Source organism: Alosa pseudoharengus, unplaced genomic scaffold (assembly GCF_046254945.1).
Source record: "Alosa pseudoharengus isolate Yale_2024_CS ecotype anadromous, Long Island Sound unplaced genomic scaffold, YU_APseudo_1.1 YU_APseudo_1.1_scf_23, whole genome shotgun sequence".
Taxonomy (NCBI): Eukaryota; Metazoa; Chordata; class Actinopteri; order Clupeiformes; family Clupeidae; genus Alosa; species Alosa pseudoharengus.
The window spans coordinates 28,051,623-28,070,282 of NW_027468685.1; the positions used below are offsets into that span (position 1 = coordinate 28,051,623).

Consider the following 18,660-nt stretch of genomic DNA (forward strand, 5'->3'; position numbering starts at 1 on the left):
AATAGTGTTGAATAATGTTAACCTAGCCTACTGTTGTAGAAGCGAACAGTGACAACAAGATCAGATTATGCAACTGCATGCAGTGAGAACGTGTTTTGCGTGAATATTTACGATTCGGTGTTTAGCGGTAACAGAATGAATCAGAAAATCAAGATGACCTAACAGACATCCTACCATTTCACAGCAACGAATGCATAATCGTGAATTGAGGCTTTTTCTGTCTATGGCTTGAACAGGGATGAGCCTTACCAGGAAGTGTATCTCGAATCTGGACTGCGCATGTTCGCAAGCATTTCAGAATGTAAGGATGTGTTCGACGTCGTTGTAAAAGGTAGGAAAACAGCACACTGGTGTTTTTTGGGAACATTTATTCTTGACGTATGTCGCTCTCACGGTTCTTAGTTTCAGTTTGGGACATAGTATGGGTTTGGCTAAGTTATTATCTCGGACGCAACCTTCTCTCGGAATGGCGGAGCAACGCCGCCGTCGCGCTCCAGTTAGTGTACGTGCCGCCGCACAGGGAGACGTCATTTTGAGGGGGAGTGAGGAATTGAAAATGCACGGCGGACGTACGTTAACGTTAGTTTAGAAACAAGCGGCACGTTGGACGTTGTTGTCATCTACCTACTGATCTGTGGCGCAAATGCTGCCTATGGTGAATGTAGGCACACATCCACAGTTGGTCCTGCAAGCATGGGACGCTGGCTTATGGTGCTAGTATAGCATTAGCTTATTAGCCGCCTAACGTTAGCTTGTATGTACACGTTAGCTAACCCTAGCTATTTTACTGGCGAGGTGACGTGAGAAACCTATAACACTCTGTTGAGTTCACGAGTGGTTCAGTATCTCTTTAGAAATGTAACATGTTTGCTAAATTCTCTAGTTTAAGACAAACACACTTCTGAGTAAAGCTGGTCGACGGTGTGCCATAGGTTATGATGGCCAGGGTTAGCTTATACAGCTAGCCATAAACAGTCCTCAATTTGGCAAATCCAGTTACTTTGTCAGCTACTTTTAGCCGGTTGTTACTACAGCCACAAAGCTAACCATCAGTTATGGTGGTAACTGGCTAACGTTACATTGAAATGCATGACAATCTGTTGTGGTCAACTCTTTGGAAACAATGGAAAAGTTTGCAAGTTTGTAAATGTATTCTATTTATAGGTTGGTCTAGACTCGATACTGTGTTTTAAACTGAGCGCCGTGACCTCAACGTTTATTGTTGAGTTCAAGTCCCCATCACAACACAGCCTCATGTGGGATGGAATGGAACATCACTTCTAAACACCTCAAGGGAAAACGATATGCTTGTTTCTGTTGTACAAATACATTTTGCCACCACTCAGTGCATTGATGAACCAGTGAGTAGTGCTAATTAAAGAGGGGCAACAAAAAATCCAACCACGGTCAAACATACCCCACACAATCTCTACCTACAGTGGTTGTGGGTGAGGGCTGAAACAATAAAGACCATTTATCCACCCCTCTGCCATTAGCACAGTGCACAGACGCGACGGCTATGGCGAACACAGAGGTCACTGTGTCCATGGGGGACATGGTGGTGGTAAAAACCACAGACCAGGACGAGGAGGGCGAGCCAGACAATGGAGGAAAAACGCAGGTCATCCTTCAGCTTCAGCCCATCACATCTGGGTAAGATACCAGGAGGGTGTTCCAATAATGTAGTTTACTGACAAACCTGGGTAAGTTAACTCAGCGTAACCTAAGTAGGGAAACGCTTCAGATAATCACAGGAGAGGCATTACAATACCTTGTGCTGTAGATAGGTTATTTCCCTACAGTGGGCAATCAATGACCAAGTCTATTTAACAATACACAGCATAAAGCAGGATACTACAACACACAGTTGGCTGGTGGCAGATGTTGTCAAGCACCACATGTACCCAGGATCTGTAAAGGCCCTCCCTCACAGTACCGCATGTAGCCAGTAGCCTGAATGTAGGAAAATTAAACTATAGGGCGCTTATTTTTGGAGGTGTACTATTTACTCTGCGTAACTTACCCAGGAATGCCAGTCCAAGCCTTGTGGAATAGTCCCCCTGACAGAGTCCAACTCTCCGTCCAACTGCCTCTCATGTTCCTGCCATATTTCTGTCAGCAAAAACAGTGAGTGATGAGAATCTGACTGCTAATGAAATGTTGTGTGGGTGTGTTTAATGGCGTATTCTGTTTTGGTGCAGGTTGGGGGAGGATTCTGGGGAGGCGGAAACAGCTGTGGTGGCAGTGGAGGCACAGGGTGAGTGATGAGAAACAACCATCTGAGACGAGAGGAGAGGAGGAATTTATCAACACTCAGGGTTGATCACGATCATCATAGCTGTTGCTATGATTTGTGTTCTTTGAGTGGGTGATGTCATTAGCAAAGCTTATTGCAGATGATTGTCATTGTATAATGCAGTTATTCTGTTTGCATTTTCTCTCTCTACCTCTCTCTCTCCCCCTCTCTGTACACACTCTCTCTCTCTCTCTCCACTCTTTTAGAGGAGGCATTAGATGAGGAGGGAGTGGAGTTAGGATACCCCATTACTTGTGGAGAGAGTCGAGCGGTGCTCCTCTTTAAGAAGTTCGTATGTCCCGGAATCAATGTGAAATGTGTGCGGGTAAGCAGCTGAGTTTTGTATTATCATACCATATCCCATCACATGAGGGAGACACACTCACACTACAATATTACTCGATAGGTATATTCAAGGATTCAAGGATTGTTATTAGTCACATACGTAGATATACTTTGTAGTGAAATGGCATTTTAGCTGCTCAACTTTCCTGTGCAGAGGAGTCCTGAGGTATCACTAACTACTCATAAGGATAAAGAAGAAAGATTAAAAAGAATTTAATAAATAGATTGAGAGAGAATGTGGTAAAAAGTGTAGTGTGTGTAAGTGCAGTGTGACAAGTCCATGTAATTTAGTTTAAAGAGTTTTATATGTGTTCAGGATGCGGATGGCTTGGGGAAACAAACACCTCTTCAGTCTTTCTGTTTTAGCCATTTGCAAACAGAGACGTCTGCCTGACCGTAGTGGTTTGAACTGTCCATGGTCAGGGTATGAAATGATGTGCAGTGTCTGTGTAGTTCATGATAAAGCAACTTGACTTCTAGTTCTATAGTCTATGAGGTATCACCCAATATGAAAATGAACACTTGTGCTCTAACAACCCTTTCTGTCATATCACAACCTGGAACAAGTCATTCGTGCCTTCATATAACATCAGGGCTTGATTACTGCAATTCCCTCTACCTAGGTCTCCCCCAATTACCTTTAGGTGGTCCAGAACGCAGTGGCAAGGCTGCTAACTGGTACCAAAAAACTGGAGCATATTACACCAGTCTTAGCCTCCCTTCACTGGCTCCCAGTCCATTATAGGATCTAATTTAAGATTCTGCTAATGGTTTTTAAAGCACAAAATGGTCTGGCCCCAATCTACATCCCTGACCTCATACACCCCCATGTCTCTTAGATCTGGCAACAAAGACCTTCTTCACATCCCCCGCTAAGGCTAAAAGGCCACAGAGCCTTTGCTGTCGCTGCTCCACGCTTGTGGAATCAGCTGCCACCTGATATAGGAACTGCCCCCTCCATCACTGCTTTTAAACCCAGGCTCAAAACCCACCTGTACTCTCTGGCCTTCTCTGCACTCGAACGTGCCGTGCTTTCTGTGTCCTGCTGGTTCTTGTTTAATGAGTAGATGTATGTGTATAAGAATTTTATTTTTATTTATTTTATTTTATTTTTATTTCTGTTTTGAAAACAGCACTTTGGTCAGCGTAAGCTGTGCATAAATGTGCTATACAAATACATTTTATAATAATGACATATCATTTTGTAATACAGATTCCCACATGGGCATTCATTATGTCTGCTGTTTCAAGATGGCTTTCTTATCACTGACAGCATGCCAGCAGCTAGAGATGGGCGTTCTTTCTCGTCAGGCAAACTGTTAAGTGTTTGTTTCCAGTAGAATATAAGAACATATTTTAAGACATTGCTTCTTCCACTCTCTCTCTCTCTCTCTCTCTCTCTCTCTCTCTCTCTCTCTCTCTCTATCTATCTCTCTCTCTCTCTCTCTCTCTGCAGTATGAGGACCAGTTGATTAGTCCTAAGCAGTTTGTGCACATGTCAGGGAAAGCCACACTCAAGGACTGGAAGAGAGCCATCAGAATGGGTGGGGTCATGCTCAGGTAAGCCGAGGCGCCACCCAGTCACATGGTGTGGTACCAGCTTCCCATGATGCTTCTCTCTACATATGTAGAGCATTTTTATCTGTACATGATTATTCTTTAATAGCTGTATTTCTTTCACATAGTTATGTGTAACATGTTAAGTGTAACATGGAAGGATCATTTTTATATGGTGTCAAGGAAGCGTTGCTTCAAAAGTCAGTGTGAAAGTGCCTGTGCCTACCATCACTGTATTAGGTAGAGAAGTACACCAGACCCATACTATTTTCTAAATGATGGTAAAAAGGGCATCTGCTGTGACTAGCACAAGGACAACAGAGGAATCTCTTGTTTACCTTGCGGAATCAACATCAAAAGATTTCGGATGCAAAATTTTTGATGTGGAGTTGCCAATGATCGATTATCTTGGTGCTCCTTCTCTTTATGTTAAAGTAACTTTCTGGTTGAGTTTAGCTGATTGATGGTTATGTACATACAGCTGCTAGTAAAATAAACATTGAATGCTGTAGCTGTGGGGTGTACTACGAATCTCGATTAGTGAGTTAGCGAGGTATGTTGCGCTCAAAGGCCAGGCTATGCTGTGACACGAAAGTGGATCTGTTTTAGTGTCGCTATATCACCATGGTATCTTATGCTGTCAACCAAACCTGGTCGGGAGGAGGTTATGTGCTAAGTTATAGCTCAAATCGTGTAATCTACCGCACACTGACCAATCAATTGTCTTAAAAACGAAGTTCTCTCACGTGTAGGATTCTGTCATATATCTTACAGGTGGAGCTCCGTCTCTACTAACATTTTGGATCTCGAATGCGCTTTAATAGTGCTGTGCGTGCAAATATCCCACTATGGACGTGCATACCATACAACAACTGATGACAATTGATTTAATGTTGATGTTAGTTGATGTTATAGGTTAGACACAAAAAATTACCGCAGTGTAGATTAAGCTATCGCTCATGAATGCGGAAGTAATTGTTTTTAAATAGAGGCGGTCTTGTGCGTCTCCACGTTACACAATTGGCCAAAGTCATCCCAACACCGAGAACGCGCACAGATCTGAGCTGAAAGCCTAGTTTGACAAATATATCACATAACTGCAATCGTAGTATCACTTAACGTATACCCCTGAGTCAAGGCTTTGTCAAGCCTCGATATGTCTACATAGCCTAGATATGTCTAACGTGCTTCGTAGTATACCCCACTGGTAATCCAGCAACATTTGTAAATAAAATGTTGACATGTTTATTAGCACTTTTTTTTTTCTTTTTAAATTAAACAACCAATTATATCGAAGTCACATACTATATTATTCCAAAATATATTGATTTATTCTTACATTTGTAAAATTCAAATTAATATAGTAATTTTATATATTGTCATTAAATCTGTGTTTTCTTGATGTACAAAATCATTGAAATTCCAGGCACACTTGAGGTCTTTAGGTTCTTGAAATCTTTTAGAACAAAATTAGCTATATTACTTTTGCAACGCAACAGAGAAAGGTCAAGTTTAATAAGCTTCAGCTTTTGATGTCGTCTCCTTATTCACTGTCATTTCCCTTTCATTAGATAGTGATGAATTCATCCATTAAATTAGCATATCACTTGTTAGACTTTTATTGTTTCCATTTCTGTGGAGATTTCATTGACTTTGCTCAGCATATTAATTGGCATTATATTGAGATATGCCAAGTGAAACGGAACGCCTGAAAGGAAAACAAAAACCCAGTCGGGTGTGTTTATACACTCCGCGTTGCTGCAAGCTCTCAAGTCAATTAGCGTGGTCGTGTATTGCCTAAATATCAATTGTCCAGCATCAAGTAATAACCGATCTTACAAATTATTCTATTATGTTCTGCCTGAAACATTTATGTAATATTTGTGGCAGTACACTGAGAAAGTGAGAAAAACAGCTTCACTTATTAGCAGTTTTGAATCACATTGGAGCCTGATGGATTCGTACACTTTGATTTCATCATGCCCATCAGGTCTCTTGTAGAACATCTATTTCCTAAAATATGTATTTACAAACTCAATACAACTTTATAAGTTGTAATTAGTTGTAATAAAACATGCAGCATATTTATCTAAATGTCAACTGTGTTCTAGATTACAGATTTTTAACAGGATAACACCACTGACATTGTTACACTGTGGCCTGTTGCGAATTTCTCAGGTGTAATTTGGTGTATTACGGATATACCATTATATTACATATACCATCACACAGTTGTCTTCAAGTTTGTTATTTGTTGAATGAGAAATTAATACATCCAGATCTTAATGTAGTGCTACTTTTCTATTTTAAGAACATAATTGTTTATGTTCCCCCGGGGATGACCAAAACGTTTTCTTTGAGCTGTTGAGCACATGCGATTATGTGGACTAGCTCTCCTCTTCCCCTTACCCTGTGTGTTTCTCTTCTGTCTAACCCCTCACCACATGTGCTGTTCCACTCACCCATTACCCTGTCGTTCCACGCACCACATGTGCTGTTCCACTCGCCACATATGCTGTTCCACTCACCACATGTGCTGTTCCACTCACCACATGTGCTGTTCCACTCACCCCTTACCCTGTTGTTCCCACTCACCACGTTTGCTGTTCCTCTAACCTGTCGTTCTCCTCACCACATGTGCTGTTCCACTCACCACGTGTGCTGTTCCCCTTACCCTGTTGTTCCCACTCACCACATGTGTTTCTCTCCTGTTCCCCTCACCACATATCTGCCCCCCCTGGGCTCTCCTGCAGGAAGATGATGGACTCTGGCCAGCTGGACTTCTACCAGCACAGCACTCTGTGCACCAACACCTGCCGCAGCACCAAGTTCGACCTGCTCATCAGCAACACCCGCTTCCCGCCTGACAGCACCCTGCTGTCAACGCCCACCTCTACCACAGGTGAGAGACGCGTACGCCAATATGTCACACCCCTACTGTGGGTCAGCAAGGGTCTGCAGAAGTTTGTGGACTTTTTAGTCTTTATGCAGACAGAGTAGTAGAGATGTGATCGAAAATGATTCTATTCTATTCTATTCTACTCTATTCTATTCTATTCTATTCTATTCTATTCTATTCTATTCTATTCCATTGTGGTGTTGTGTTCTCTTGTGTTCTCTTCTATGTTGTGCTCCTTGAGTAGTTGGAGTAAACACATTTTATTTTTACCAGTCTCCTTCTAAAGTTTCTTTTTTTTCCCCCCCTATTGTTATTTGTTAAAAGGACTAGTTTTACTTCAACAGGGATGGTGCTGCTCGGGCAAGGATCACTACTTGAGCTGTTTTAGAATTCAGTCAGTGCATTGGCGAAGCGCGAATCTCAGCAGTAATAATCCATGTCTCTTCCTTGCTTTCCGATTTTCTGGAGGATTTGTGTGTGTGTGTGTGTGTGTGTGTGTGTGTGTGTGAGAGAGAATGTGTGTGGGAGGTAATTGGTTTGTTAAATCTCACCCTGGCTGTTTTGGTACATTTAGTCCCGGTGGGTAACGGTGAGCAGGGAGCTGGCGTGACGGATCGGACGGAGGAGGCGACGGCTGCCGCGTCGGTGGAGTGGACCACCAGCAACGTGGAGGCCACCGCCAAGAAGGAGGGGCAGGAGATCTCAGGTGAGCCACAGTGCCGCCCTCATGGCTTCAGGGCGTACTGACACAAACACATGCATAGCGTGAACACATTTTTCACATAGATCTCCGTTTCTCGAGGTCACAGAGTCCAGGCAGCTACAGCGCTACACTTCCCCACAGTGTAGTGCTGGAGCTGCATGGGTGCTTTTGCTGTTGGTTGCAGCAACTCGAATACCCAATTGTTTTAGTTTTTTTCCATACCGACGACAGTACTCGTGACCTTGAGAAATAGAGAATGTTTTTGGTTTATGCATGTAATACGTTAGCAGGGCTTAAGGTATTCCGCCACCGTGCCGGATCTCCGGCGCGTCACGGCTGTGAGGTCAATTTTGTCAGGAGAAAAAGTCGGGAAATCATTATAGACGAGGGTCATCATTTTCGTTGTTCGAGATACCGCTCTGAGTTTATCTACCAATGGCAGCTCTCGCTTTTAACCTAACAAACGTGTTTAGCCAGTCAAAAGCAGAGTAGAGTATTAATATGATTAACACCTCTGCCCCCCCCCCCCCTCAATTTTTCAGGCTCAGGATTTGTTTTTACTTTAAGCCCTGCGTTAGACTTTGCCTGTCATTTAAGTTAGGGTCTCATGAGGTTTTAGTTCGACTAAAACATCATGCTCACCCTCTATTTGAAAAATATACATTTTAAGTCATGTAAAAGTCATGTAGAAATCTGCTTTAAATTTGTCCAAAGGGGCTCAAACTATCTTACTTTTGCTCACTCGTATGTGTGTCTGTGTCTATGTGTGTGTGTCTGTGTTTGTGTGTGTGTGTGTGTGTGCGTGCGTGTCTGTGTTTGTGTGTGTGTCCGTGCTTAGAGGACACTCTGAACTTCTGGAAGGGCATCGCCGACGTGGGTCTGATGGGGGAGGTGGTCACCAACATCCGCACGGAGCTGCTGGAGATGCTGAAGGGGGTCCAGCTGCGATCTGACCACACCAGCTTGCAGGACTCGGGTGAGTACAGACACACACACACACACTCACACACACACACACACACACACACACATACGCATGGCTGGAAGAGGGTGGAGGGGGCCGGCAGTGTCCCTCTAAATGTCAGGAAGCACCACCGAAACTAAACAAGAGTCATTTGGATGGAGTGATGTGGAGTCCTGCTCATACACTAATTCTGCTATAATAAAACCAATGTTTTCAGCACCTCAAGCTTTCTACATTTTGTTATGTTTCAGACTCCTCTGAATATTCAGTTACTTTGTCTCATCAATCTACAAACCATATTCTACAATAACCCCTATAAGTAAAACCTCTATTTTGAGTTTTTTTTGTACATTTATGAAAAAACTGAAGTCTCATATATCCCATATAATCCTATTCATAACCATGTTATGTTCCTTATCATAGATGGAAGATGGAGTTTTTTTCATACTTTCATTCATTCTCACTATTAATATTGAAATTAACCATATGCTCATATCCTTAATGCTGATCTTCTGCTGTGCTAGAAGTCACGTATGATAGGAAAATGGCTAAATGAATGTTTGTGTGTGTGTGTGTGTGTGCGTGTGTGTTGTGCGCTGTGTTTCGCATGCTTCAGAGGTGGCCGTGTTGAGTAATCTGGTCCAGGTGTTCGGATTGCTCGACTCCATCAAGAAGATCCTGAGCGAGAAGCGCCTTCAGACTGACCCCAGCCAAGAACAGGACCTCCATACACTGACCAGTAAGTAGAGGAGGTGGACTAGTATAAGTATAAGTATATTTACTCTTTTGATCCCGTGAGGGAAATTTGGTCTCTGCATTTATCCCAATCCGTGAATTAGTGAAACACACTCAGCACACAGTGAACACACAGTGAGGTGAAGCACACACTAATCCCGGCGCAGTGAGCTGCCTGCAACAACAGCGGCGCTCGGGGAGCAGTGAGGGGTTAGGTGCCTTGCTCAAGGACCAGCGATGATTAACAAAAATCAAAACAAATCAGCCATTTATAGCTGTGTTGTGTAGATGCTTAGAATGTACAATATAGTAGTGTACTGTTTTTGTGTGTTGAATGTAAAAATCATCAAACAGAAATGATTATTGCACATTATGAAGCAGACCTTAAGGTAATGGGACAGTCTAAAATGCTGTACCATACCAGTAGGTGTCACTGTTGAGCAGGGAAATCATGCAATAGCGAGCAGGACTTGAATGACCGCATGCATCAAGTGACATGGCCTAGTTAGGTCCATTGATGCCTTCATTTATTAAAGGTCTAATGCACTGCGTTGGTCTTTTGAACACACTGCCTGCCGACAGACATGACAGGCAAACTTGGCAAAGTAGGACTTTGGATGTAACTCGTAAATGAAAGCATGTTGTTTTGAATTCCTTTTTAAACTTTCAATCAATACATGCATCTTTACATCTTTTCTTGTTGAGCGTACATGTCAATGGTGTTTTACATAATTGAGTCCATTTTCTATGTGCATTCATGCACTTTAAAACCAATCCCCACGCCAAACATGATCTTACTTGCACACATGCGGACCTGCATTGATGCATTTATTGATTCTCGTTCCTCTACCTACTGCCCTGAAAAGTTCTCTGTAATAGCTACATCAACTGACCTTTACTTTAAGTCCACGCGCTCTGTGAGAATACTAATTAGAGTGCAGCTTGACAGATAGCATCGCGATCGATCCAGCATTTTGCTTACTCTGAGGTGAGCCCATCTACCGAAAGGGATAATGTCATCTTGTGTGTGTGCGTGTGTGTGTGTGTGTGCATATGTATGTCTGTGTTTGTGTGTGTGTGTGTGTGTATGTCTGTGTTTGTGTGTGTGTGTGTGTGCATATGTGTGTCTGTGTGTGTGTGTGTGTGTGTGCGCCAGGTTTGGAGCAGCAGCTGGAGGAGCAAAAGAAGCAGCAAGCCCAGAGTTGGCTGGCCCTCAACAGCATGGTGGCGCCACCTCCACCGCCTCCGACCAAACGCGCCCCGAAGCGTCCGCGTCTGCAGCGTCCAGCCTCCACCACCACTCTCCTCAGCCCGTCGTCGCCCGCCGGCGCCCTGGGCCAGCCGCTGACCCTGCAGCCGCAGCAGTTCACCGTCCTCTCGCCGATCACGCTGTCGTCGGTCGGCCAGCCGTTCACCGTGGCCAACCTGCCCATCGCCACGCTGGCGCAGACCGCCAACACCGTCACGCTCCACACGCTGCCGGGCGGCTCGCAGATCTTGACCCGCTACACGGGCGGCGGCGGCGCCGGGGGAGCGACGGTGGTCACCACGGCCTCGGCGGACGGCAAGGGGGGCGACACCTTCACTCTCCACCCGTCCTCGGGGCTCACGCTAGTGGGCACGGCCGCAGTGCAGGACCCCAGCCACCTGGGGGCGGTCATGAGCAACATGGAGCTGGTGCAGCTGGCCCCGGGCACCATAGGGACCGAGGGGATGGTGGTGTCGGCCGCGGGCGGCGCCGAGGTCATGGAGGGGGCCATGCTCGTCCAGCAGGACCTCAGCGGAGTGATGGGAGTCGGGGGCATGACGGTGGCGGCCGTCGGTGGCGGCGGAGAGGTGGAGGAGAGCCAGACCCACGCCACGGTCATCGAGATCGACCCCGCGCCCGGCGGAGTGGAGCAGCACGCCGTCGGAGTGATGGAGCTGCAGCTGGCCACCGGGGCCTCCGGCGAGGGGGTGGACGACGACGAAGTGACCACCATGGTCGTGCAGGGATCGATGGTGGCAACAGGCAGCGAGGAGGAGGAGGAGGAGGAGGAGGCTGCACCCATGATGGAGCAGGAGCAGGGGGAGGAGGTGCAGACAGGCCAGGGGGAGGCGCAGGGAGAGGAGGTGGCTGTGGCGTCAGGAGAACTGCAGCTTGAGACTGATGGACAGCTAGAGACGCTGCAGATTATGGTGGTGGAGGACGACACGGCGACGGCCACTGTAGAGGACAAGTGAAGAAGTGTGTGTGTGTGTGTGTGTGTGTGTGTGTGTGTGAGTGTGTGTGAGGAGCGTTCTCTGCACTGCCAACAGTACATGCGTGGAATGAGGAGAGCAGATTGGCACGCTTGTGTGAGTGTATGTGTGTGTATGTGTGTGTGTGCCATATGTGAATGCGTGCGTGTGTGAAACGTTTTGGAGAGCTTCAGAGCTGCCAAGGACAAGCCTTCACACTAACGCACTGTAACATGGACCTCCGTAACTGTGGCTTCGATGTAGTTGACAAATTGTAATTTAAAAATAAACGACTGCTCGACAGGGTTCCCCATTTCAGTATGATGTATTTTGTAATTCCTTTTTTTGTATAAAGCTCAGTATTTTTCGCAAAGGACTTTTTGGAGAAATGTGAATGGCACTTTTTGTTATTTTCAATTTTTCATTTGGCCAAAACTCAGACGCACTGAAGTCCTGCTCTGAACGACCTAACCTCCGTTCAGGTCTGGCACCATATGAACTAGCAGTGGAGGCTCTTTAGAGACCTTGTCTGGATGAAGTTGGATGTTCTCTGGATGATATTTTGAATGCAGTATCAATGGCCCTTCAGCATGGCTGGAGTTCTTGGCTGGGTCAGACTGTGTGTGTGTGTGTGTGTGTGTGTGTGAGTGAAGCGTCTGCCATGCCACGGGTCAACTGGATTCATCTTCATCAGTCCAGTGTCTCCATGGAGAGGAGTTGTCCATCTGTTATGTAACGAGCCGTGTGAATGTTCAACTCTGGTTATTTCTTTTCCGTTCATCGTTTTATGAGATACTCTTTCTTGATTTCCCTTTTTCTCCATCTCTGTGTATTTCTTTTTCTTCTCTTTTCCCATACTCTTCTCAACTTTTCTGCCCATCATCTCTTCCACACTCTGCTCTATATGCATCACTCTCTTTTCTCTCTCCCTCTCCCTCTCTCTCTCTCTCTCCCCCCCCCCCTCTTCTTTGGTGTCTGTTGAGGTGTTCAGAACTGTGTGTAAAGTGGCTTTGACCTTCAGTCCAGATGCGGGCGTTCATGATGAGTCTGACCTTTTTCTCTGAGCTTCACGCTCACCGTCTCAGCAGGGAGACAAAAGCTGCCTCTCAACTAACTCACTCTCTCTCCTTTTCTCTCCCTCCTTATTTCTCTCTCACTCTCTCTCCCGCTGCCTTTCTCACAACTCACTCTCTCCTTTTCTCTCCCTCATTTTTCTCTCTCCCTCTCTTTAATAACCCCCCCTCTTCACTCTGTCTGTCTGTCTGTCTCTTTCTCATCTCATACATGCCATCTCTGTTCCTCTGTCTCTCACCACACACACACACACACTCACACTCTCCCCCCCCCTTTACCCTTCTCTCTTTTCTTTCTCTCTTTTCTTCTTTGCCTCTGTTAACATGTGACAACATGTCTCTTAAAGGGTTTGTCTGAAAATCCACTCACTAAGTCACCAGGTCTAAGCGTTCTCCTCGCTCATTATCTCACTTCTCTCTCTCTCTCTCTCTCTCACCCGACTCTCGACTAGCTATGTTACAAAAAGAAAAGAACTGACTGGCTCCAATAGAATGTCTGTTGAATAGGTTACCTGGAAGTCTCTGTGTGTGTGTGTGTTTGTGTGTGTGTGTGTGCCGTTATTGGGCCTTTTGTTCTGCAGTGTGTGGGGTTGTGTGTGTGTGTGGCTGTTTTCATAGAGACAGGCTCTGTCAGGTGGAATGTGTTGATGATTGATTATTTAAAAGCCTTTAAAGTCCTGTTAACTCGCTTTTGCCATCCTCACAACGTAATGGCTACAATGACTTGCTGTGTTGAGAATGAAAAAGGATTTGTTTCTGGTAGAAAGATAACAGTTTGTAAGAAAGTAAATATTATTTGAAATAATGATTAAAAATGTTGGATACAATATATGGTTTGTGTTTGATTAACATCACCTGTCCCACTGTACACTTTCACTGAACTCTTGAGGGATAGTTTCTATGTATTACTTGTTTAAAGGATACAACATTTAAATCCTTACTTTACCTCAGAATATGAGAAGATTGATATACCAACCAGCACCAGACGATGCAGCAGAAGTAGTCTGCTGGTTGATGCTCTTACATGCATACACCTCTTCACAAACAATGCCTGAATCTGTTATTTACTTCATCATGTGTGGTAAGTCTACTGCTATATGATGTGTTAGATGAGACTTTATTAAAAAAACACCATGGGTGAAATGAAGTGATATACATGTCCCTTGGCGACTTTGTTGCGAATATTTAATGACTTTTAGCGCTGAGATGGCACCCAGTTAGTCAGAAACAGTCTGGAAGGGTCAAGTTTTCCATCATGTTTTTCTCACTGTTTTTCAAATACTCGACACAAACTGTATCTATACAGAAGGTGAAATACAAATTGAGTTGCTTTTACTATTTCATTATTTTTTTCCCTTTTGTTTAGCTGAAATTTGGGAGTCTCCAGGTCTTGTATCTTCCTGTTGAGGCTGGTAAGTGTGTAATGTTCCACCTTGTACATTTTCTTACTGAGAATCGAGTGCTTTTGAGATGAGGACTTCTGACTCTTACTTGACCAATTTAGTTTGTAAATGTCTGCAGCTGCAGTGTAGGCCCCACTTCAATCAGCCTCACGGCCAGAGCCATAAACTACATAATTAAAGGTGAGCGCTTTGTGTTAGGATTGTTATATAACCACTTCATAAATATGCCTTGATGCCGCCAAGCACTGTTATTATTCTTGGTGGCATTTCATTTGTAGCTATAAAATTGTCAGGTCACCATTGTTGATACCTGACATATGTGCAGTGCTTTTACAGGCTATAGTCACTTGTTCATAAGCAGTCATAACATCAAAACGTTACAATTATTATGATGTCATGGCATATACCACCCATTCTAGAGACAGGACACTGTTATCAGTGGGAAATATTCTGTTAAAAGTTTAATATCATCTGCCATAATATGATGAGGTTTGTTTGTTTGTTTGTTTTTGATAAATAACCTTGTGTAAATATGCTACACCACTCACCAGCCAGCAGGGAGCAGTAGAGGTCCACCTGGCTGACTACAGGACTGCTCTTGTGGGTGCAGTTGTCTAGTTGTGTGTTTGTGTGAGTGAGTGTGTGTGTCTGTCTATGCAATTGTGTGTTTGTGTGTGTGTGTGTGAGAGAGAGAGTGTGTGTGTGTCTCTATGCCGTTGTGTGTGTGTGTGTGTGTGTGTGTAAATATGAGTAAGTGTTTGCTGTATCAATAAATGGTAAAAAATAGTGTGTCTCGGCAGCCTTAATCTCTGTGTCGGCTCCCCTCCGACGTGCCACCATGCTGGCTCTAATCCGGCGTGTCACGGGATGCTGTCGGTACGGGTGGGCCTGTCACCGGGGCTGAGCCACACTGACAGGATGTGTTACTGTGCCATCAGACACTGTGTGTGTGTGTGTGTGTGTGTGAGTGTGTGAGTGTGTGTGAGAGAGAGAGAGAGAGAGAGAGAGAGAGATAGAGAGAGAGGAGGAGGAAGAAGATAGGATGGCAACGTGCCATGTTCTCAGCTCAACCCATACCTGTGTGTACAAGTTTGTGTATGTGTGAAGGACTGAGTGTGTGACTAAGTGACAGAGATTATGTTACTGTGTGTGTGTGTGTGTGTCTGTGTGTGTGTGTGTCTGTGTGTGTACGTGTGTGTTTATGGGAGAGAGGGATATGTGTGTGAGTGAGATATAAACAGTGTGCGTATTGAGAGAGAACTATTGTGTGTGTGTGTGTGTGTGTGTGTGTGTGTGTGACTGCATGTGTGGGCCATTGTGGCTCACAGAATCTTGTTCTCAGGCTTAGATGAAAAGCTGTTTGTTGGGTCAGGCTGGATAAACGAGACGTCATTTTGTGTCACACTCTACCTGGTGGAGGTTGGGAGCTCAGACAGGTGTATGTTTGTGTGTGTGTGTGTGTGTGTGTGTGTGTCTGTGTTAGACAGGATTGCTGCAGCTTTCTAACAAGCTGTACCTCTCCGATCAGGTTCTCACCTGCAGTTGCCTGTGCAGGCAGGAGAGTCACTGGGTCCAGTGTGGCATTAAGTTTCACCACTCAGTGGCCACTTAGAGGAAACGAGACCCCTGTACTTCACATTGTGTTACGCCATCTCAGCTGTCAGCAAGCCCACAATAGTCCCTCCTCACAGTGTATTATTGAATCTGTGCTCCTCCTCCACCCAAGCACGCCCTGTCCCCCCTTATTGTCCTGCAGGCTAACTAAAGTGCCACCTTGTTTTCCGGCTCAAAGGCAGACATGGACTTTTTTTTTGTTTCCCATGCATTGGATGTTGACAGGGAGGGAGTAAACATGTGTAGATTCCCAGATTTGGTCAACTATTTTGGTTAATATTCAAAGGAACATAGATACATCCTCTGAAAGTGAACATTTTCCACATTAGTCCACTTAACCTCATGTCAAGAAAGATGTTTTGGAGTCATGTTTACCCTTTATTCCATTACTCTGCTAGTTCTGCCTTTTATCTGATGGCTTTGTAGCCTCTATAAATGTATACAGCACCGATAAGATTTCTTTGAATTTTTTTCCCCTTTCTTATCTGCGGTGCACATTTTGGGGTGAACGGCGGTCGGACGAGGGCCCACAAATGTTCTGATAAAATATATGGTTATAGAAGAATAATTCTGGCCCAGGAGTAGATCCAGTGGATGGGGTTAAGAGTGATAGTGTTTCAGGAGGCTTTAGATGTAAAAGCTGCTTCCACTCTCTTTTTATCAAGTCTAGTAAATCTGCTACGAAGGAAAGGTATTTAAAAGCTATTTAATACCTGTGCCAAGGAGAGAGGAAGGGTTTAAGCGGTAAGAGCCATGAGGCCATTGTGTGTGTGTGTGTGTGTGTGTGTGTGTGTGTGTGTGTGTGTGGACCAGTCAGTCAAGTCTTGCAGGGTGTGGGGGGAGGGGTGGCAGCGGCTGTGTGCAGGAGAGATATTGGCCTGGCAGCTCGGACAAGTCGATGCCACCCTGTCACCCCGATGCCAGGCACGCTGGCAGCCACGGGTGAGTAGTCGCCCGTCCGCCAGTCCATCCTGCCCTCCTCGGAGACAGCAGGTGTGACTTTGCCTTTGATTGCTTGACTGCGGGATGAAGGGGTGGGTGGGGGGTGGCGGGGGCAGGATGAAAATAGCAAGGGAGCGAGGGACAAGGAACAAAGAAAGAAAGAGAGAAAGGAAGAGAAAGAGCAGAGCAGAGACAGACAGAGGTGCGAACCCTGTCACTCAGCCGTGGAGATAGGAGCTTCCCCTTGTTTACGTGCGGGAGCGAGACGATGGGGCACGCGATCGCCACCCTGTCTGTCACTGTCCTCCTTATCACGCGTTCACACATGCCCGCCGCAGCGACAGGGCATAGCGCCGGTGCGTGAGTGCGCTGTGTGTCTTTGGCTAATCAGGAGTTTCCCGCAAACACAAGCACACACACACACATAACTCCCCCTCTCTCCTGTCCTCAACACCCCCCCCCCCCCCCATATCTCTCATTATCACACTCCTCTGCCAGCGACCCCCCCCCCCCCCTTCGGTCCAACTCCCCCTTGCCCCTCCACCTGGCGTAACAGTCACACAAAATCAAAATAGCGGCTTGTTCAATCAGATCCCTGTCAAACCGTTCACGGCTCATCTCTGCACTGCAATCCCCCCCTGATGACGGCAGAAACTTTTTATTAGTTGCGCTCGAGACATCTGATTCAACTCATAGGCCCCCTCCTCTTCCTCTTCCTCTTCCTTGCGACTGAAATAAATACAGCGCATGAATATCTCAGACGCTGGCTGGTCTACTAGGAGAATAAAAGCCCCCGAGAGAGAGTGAATGAATTGGCATTAATGGGATATGATCGTTAGGTGAGTCACTGCATTGCATATTAGACCGCATCAGGGCCGACTGTAATTACCATTTGTAAAGATCCGCACGCATCAAATTAGATGGGATTTAAATCACTTTCTGATTGCATGCATGAATGGCTGGTGCTAACAGATAGCCTAGGCCTATAAAAAAGGTTTTTGACCAGTTTAAATAAATCCCCAGAGCGGGTGTCTCGGACAACTGAAGAGGAAATTGTGAGTTATTCAACATGAAATACATTTGCAAAATGAACCATGGATGGATTTAGAAATTACACTTTGACAAGTCTTTGACAGTGTAATGGGATATGTATTACTTGGACAACTAGCAGCAGCTAGTCTGGACACTTGGGATGTGCCTCATTGTATCGTCCACAGAAGTCCTCCATATGATAAAGATTATTTGTCATCGGGATATTAGTAATATACCCTATATTATAGACAAAGTATTGGGGCACCTGACCATTACACCTACAGGAACTTTTATGACCTCCTATTCTAAATCCAACAGCTTGCACTCTACTGGGAAGGCTTTCCACGAGATTTCAGAGTGCGTATGTTGGATTTGTTTGCCCATCCATCCAGAAGAAAGTGTGTGGTCAGACACTGATGTCGGACGAGAAGCCCTGGCTGGCTCGCCATCTCCTTCTTGTACATTCCAAAGGTGTGCGATGGGGTTGAGATCACGGCTCTGTGTGGGCCAGTCAAGTTCTTCCACACCAAACACACACCCAGCCATGTCTTTAAGGACCTTGGTTAGTGCATTGGGCAACAGTCATGCTGATACAGAAAAGCCCAACTCCCAAAACAGTTCCCACAAAGTTTGAAACATAGAATTACTCAAAATGTCTAAGTACGCTGAAGCATCAAGACGTCCCTTAAGTGGAACTTAGGGGCTCAAGACAACCACACATAAAAGACACAAGTAGAATACTTAAAACAAACAAACAAAATACCATAAAATATACATCAATATATTTAATGTCGCCCATCCCTAACAGCCACCACTTCCACCAAATAAATATATTCATGTTTGTTTTGCATTGATGCATGATGTGTGTTTCAGTGCA

At 45.2% G+C, this 18,660-nt stretch overlaps 1 protein-coding gene and 1 non-coding gene across 3 annotated transcripts; both read left to right on the forward strand.

Annotated features, from left to right (window-relative positions):
• The first annotated feature begins 3 nt into the window (after positions 1-3).
• Positions 4-13,621, forward strand: gmeb1 (glucocorticoid modulatory element binding protein 1). Of its 2 annotated transcripts, none has more exons than XM_076302219.1 (10): positions 4-331; positions 1,497-1,653; positions 2,202-2,257; positions 2,503-2,621; positions 4,098-4,201; positions 6,952-7,100; positions 7,672-7,803; positions 8,639-8,776; positions 9,381-9,503; positions 10,656-13,621. In XM_076302219.1, the coding sequence occupies exons 1-10, from the start codon at positions 280-282 to the stop codon at positions 11,720-11,722; spliced, it is 2,097 nt and encodes a 698-aa protein (XP_076158334.1). In that variant the 5' UTR covers positions 4-279; the 3' UTR covers positions 11,723-13,621. The 2 variants fall into 2 exon arrangements, with proteins under 2 accessions (XP_076158334.1, XP_076158335.1); XM_076302220.1 differs by lacking the exon at positions 4-331 and adding an exon at positions 479-1,361.
• LOC143141158 (U11 spliceosomal RNA) lies at positions 4,482-4,617 on the forward strand. Its single transcript, XR_012990766.1, has one exon. It is a non-coding gene; the product is annotated as a U11 spliceosomal RNA (small nuclear RNA).
• Positions 13,622-18,660: the final 5,039 nt, after the last annotated feature.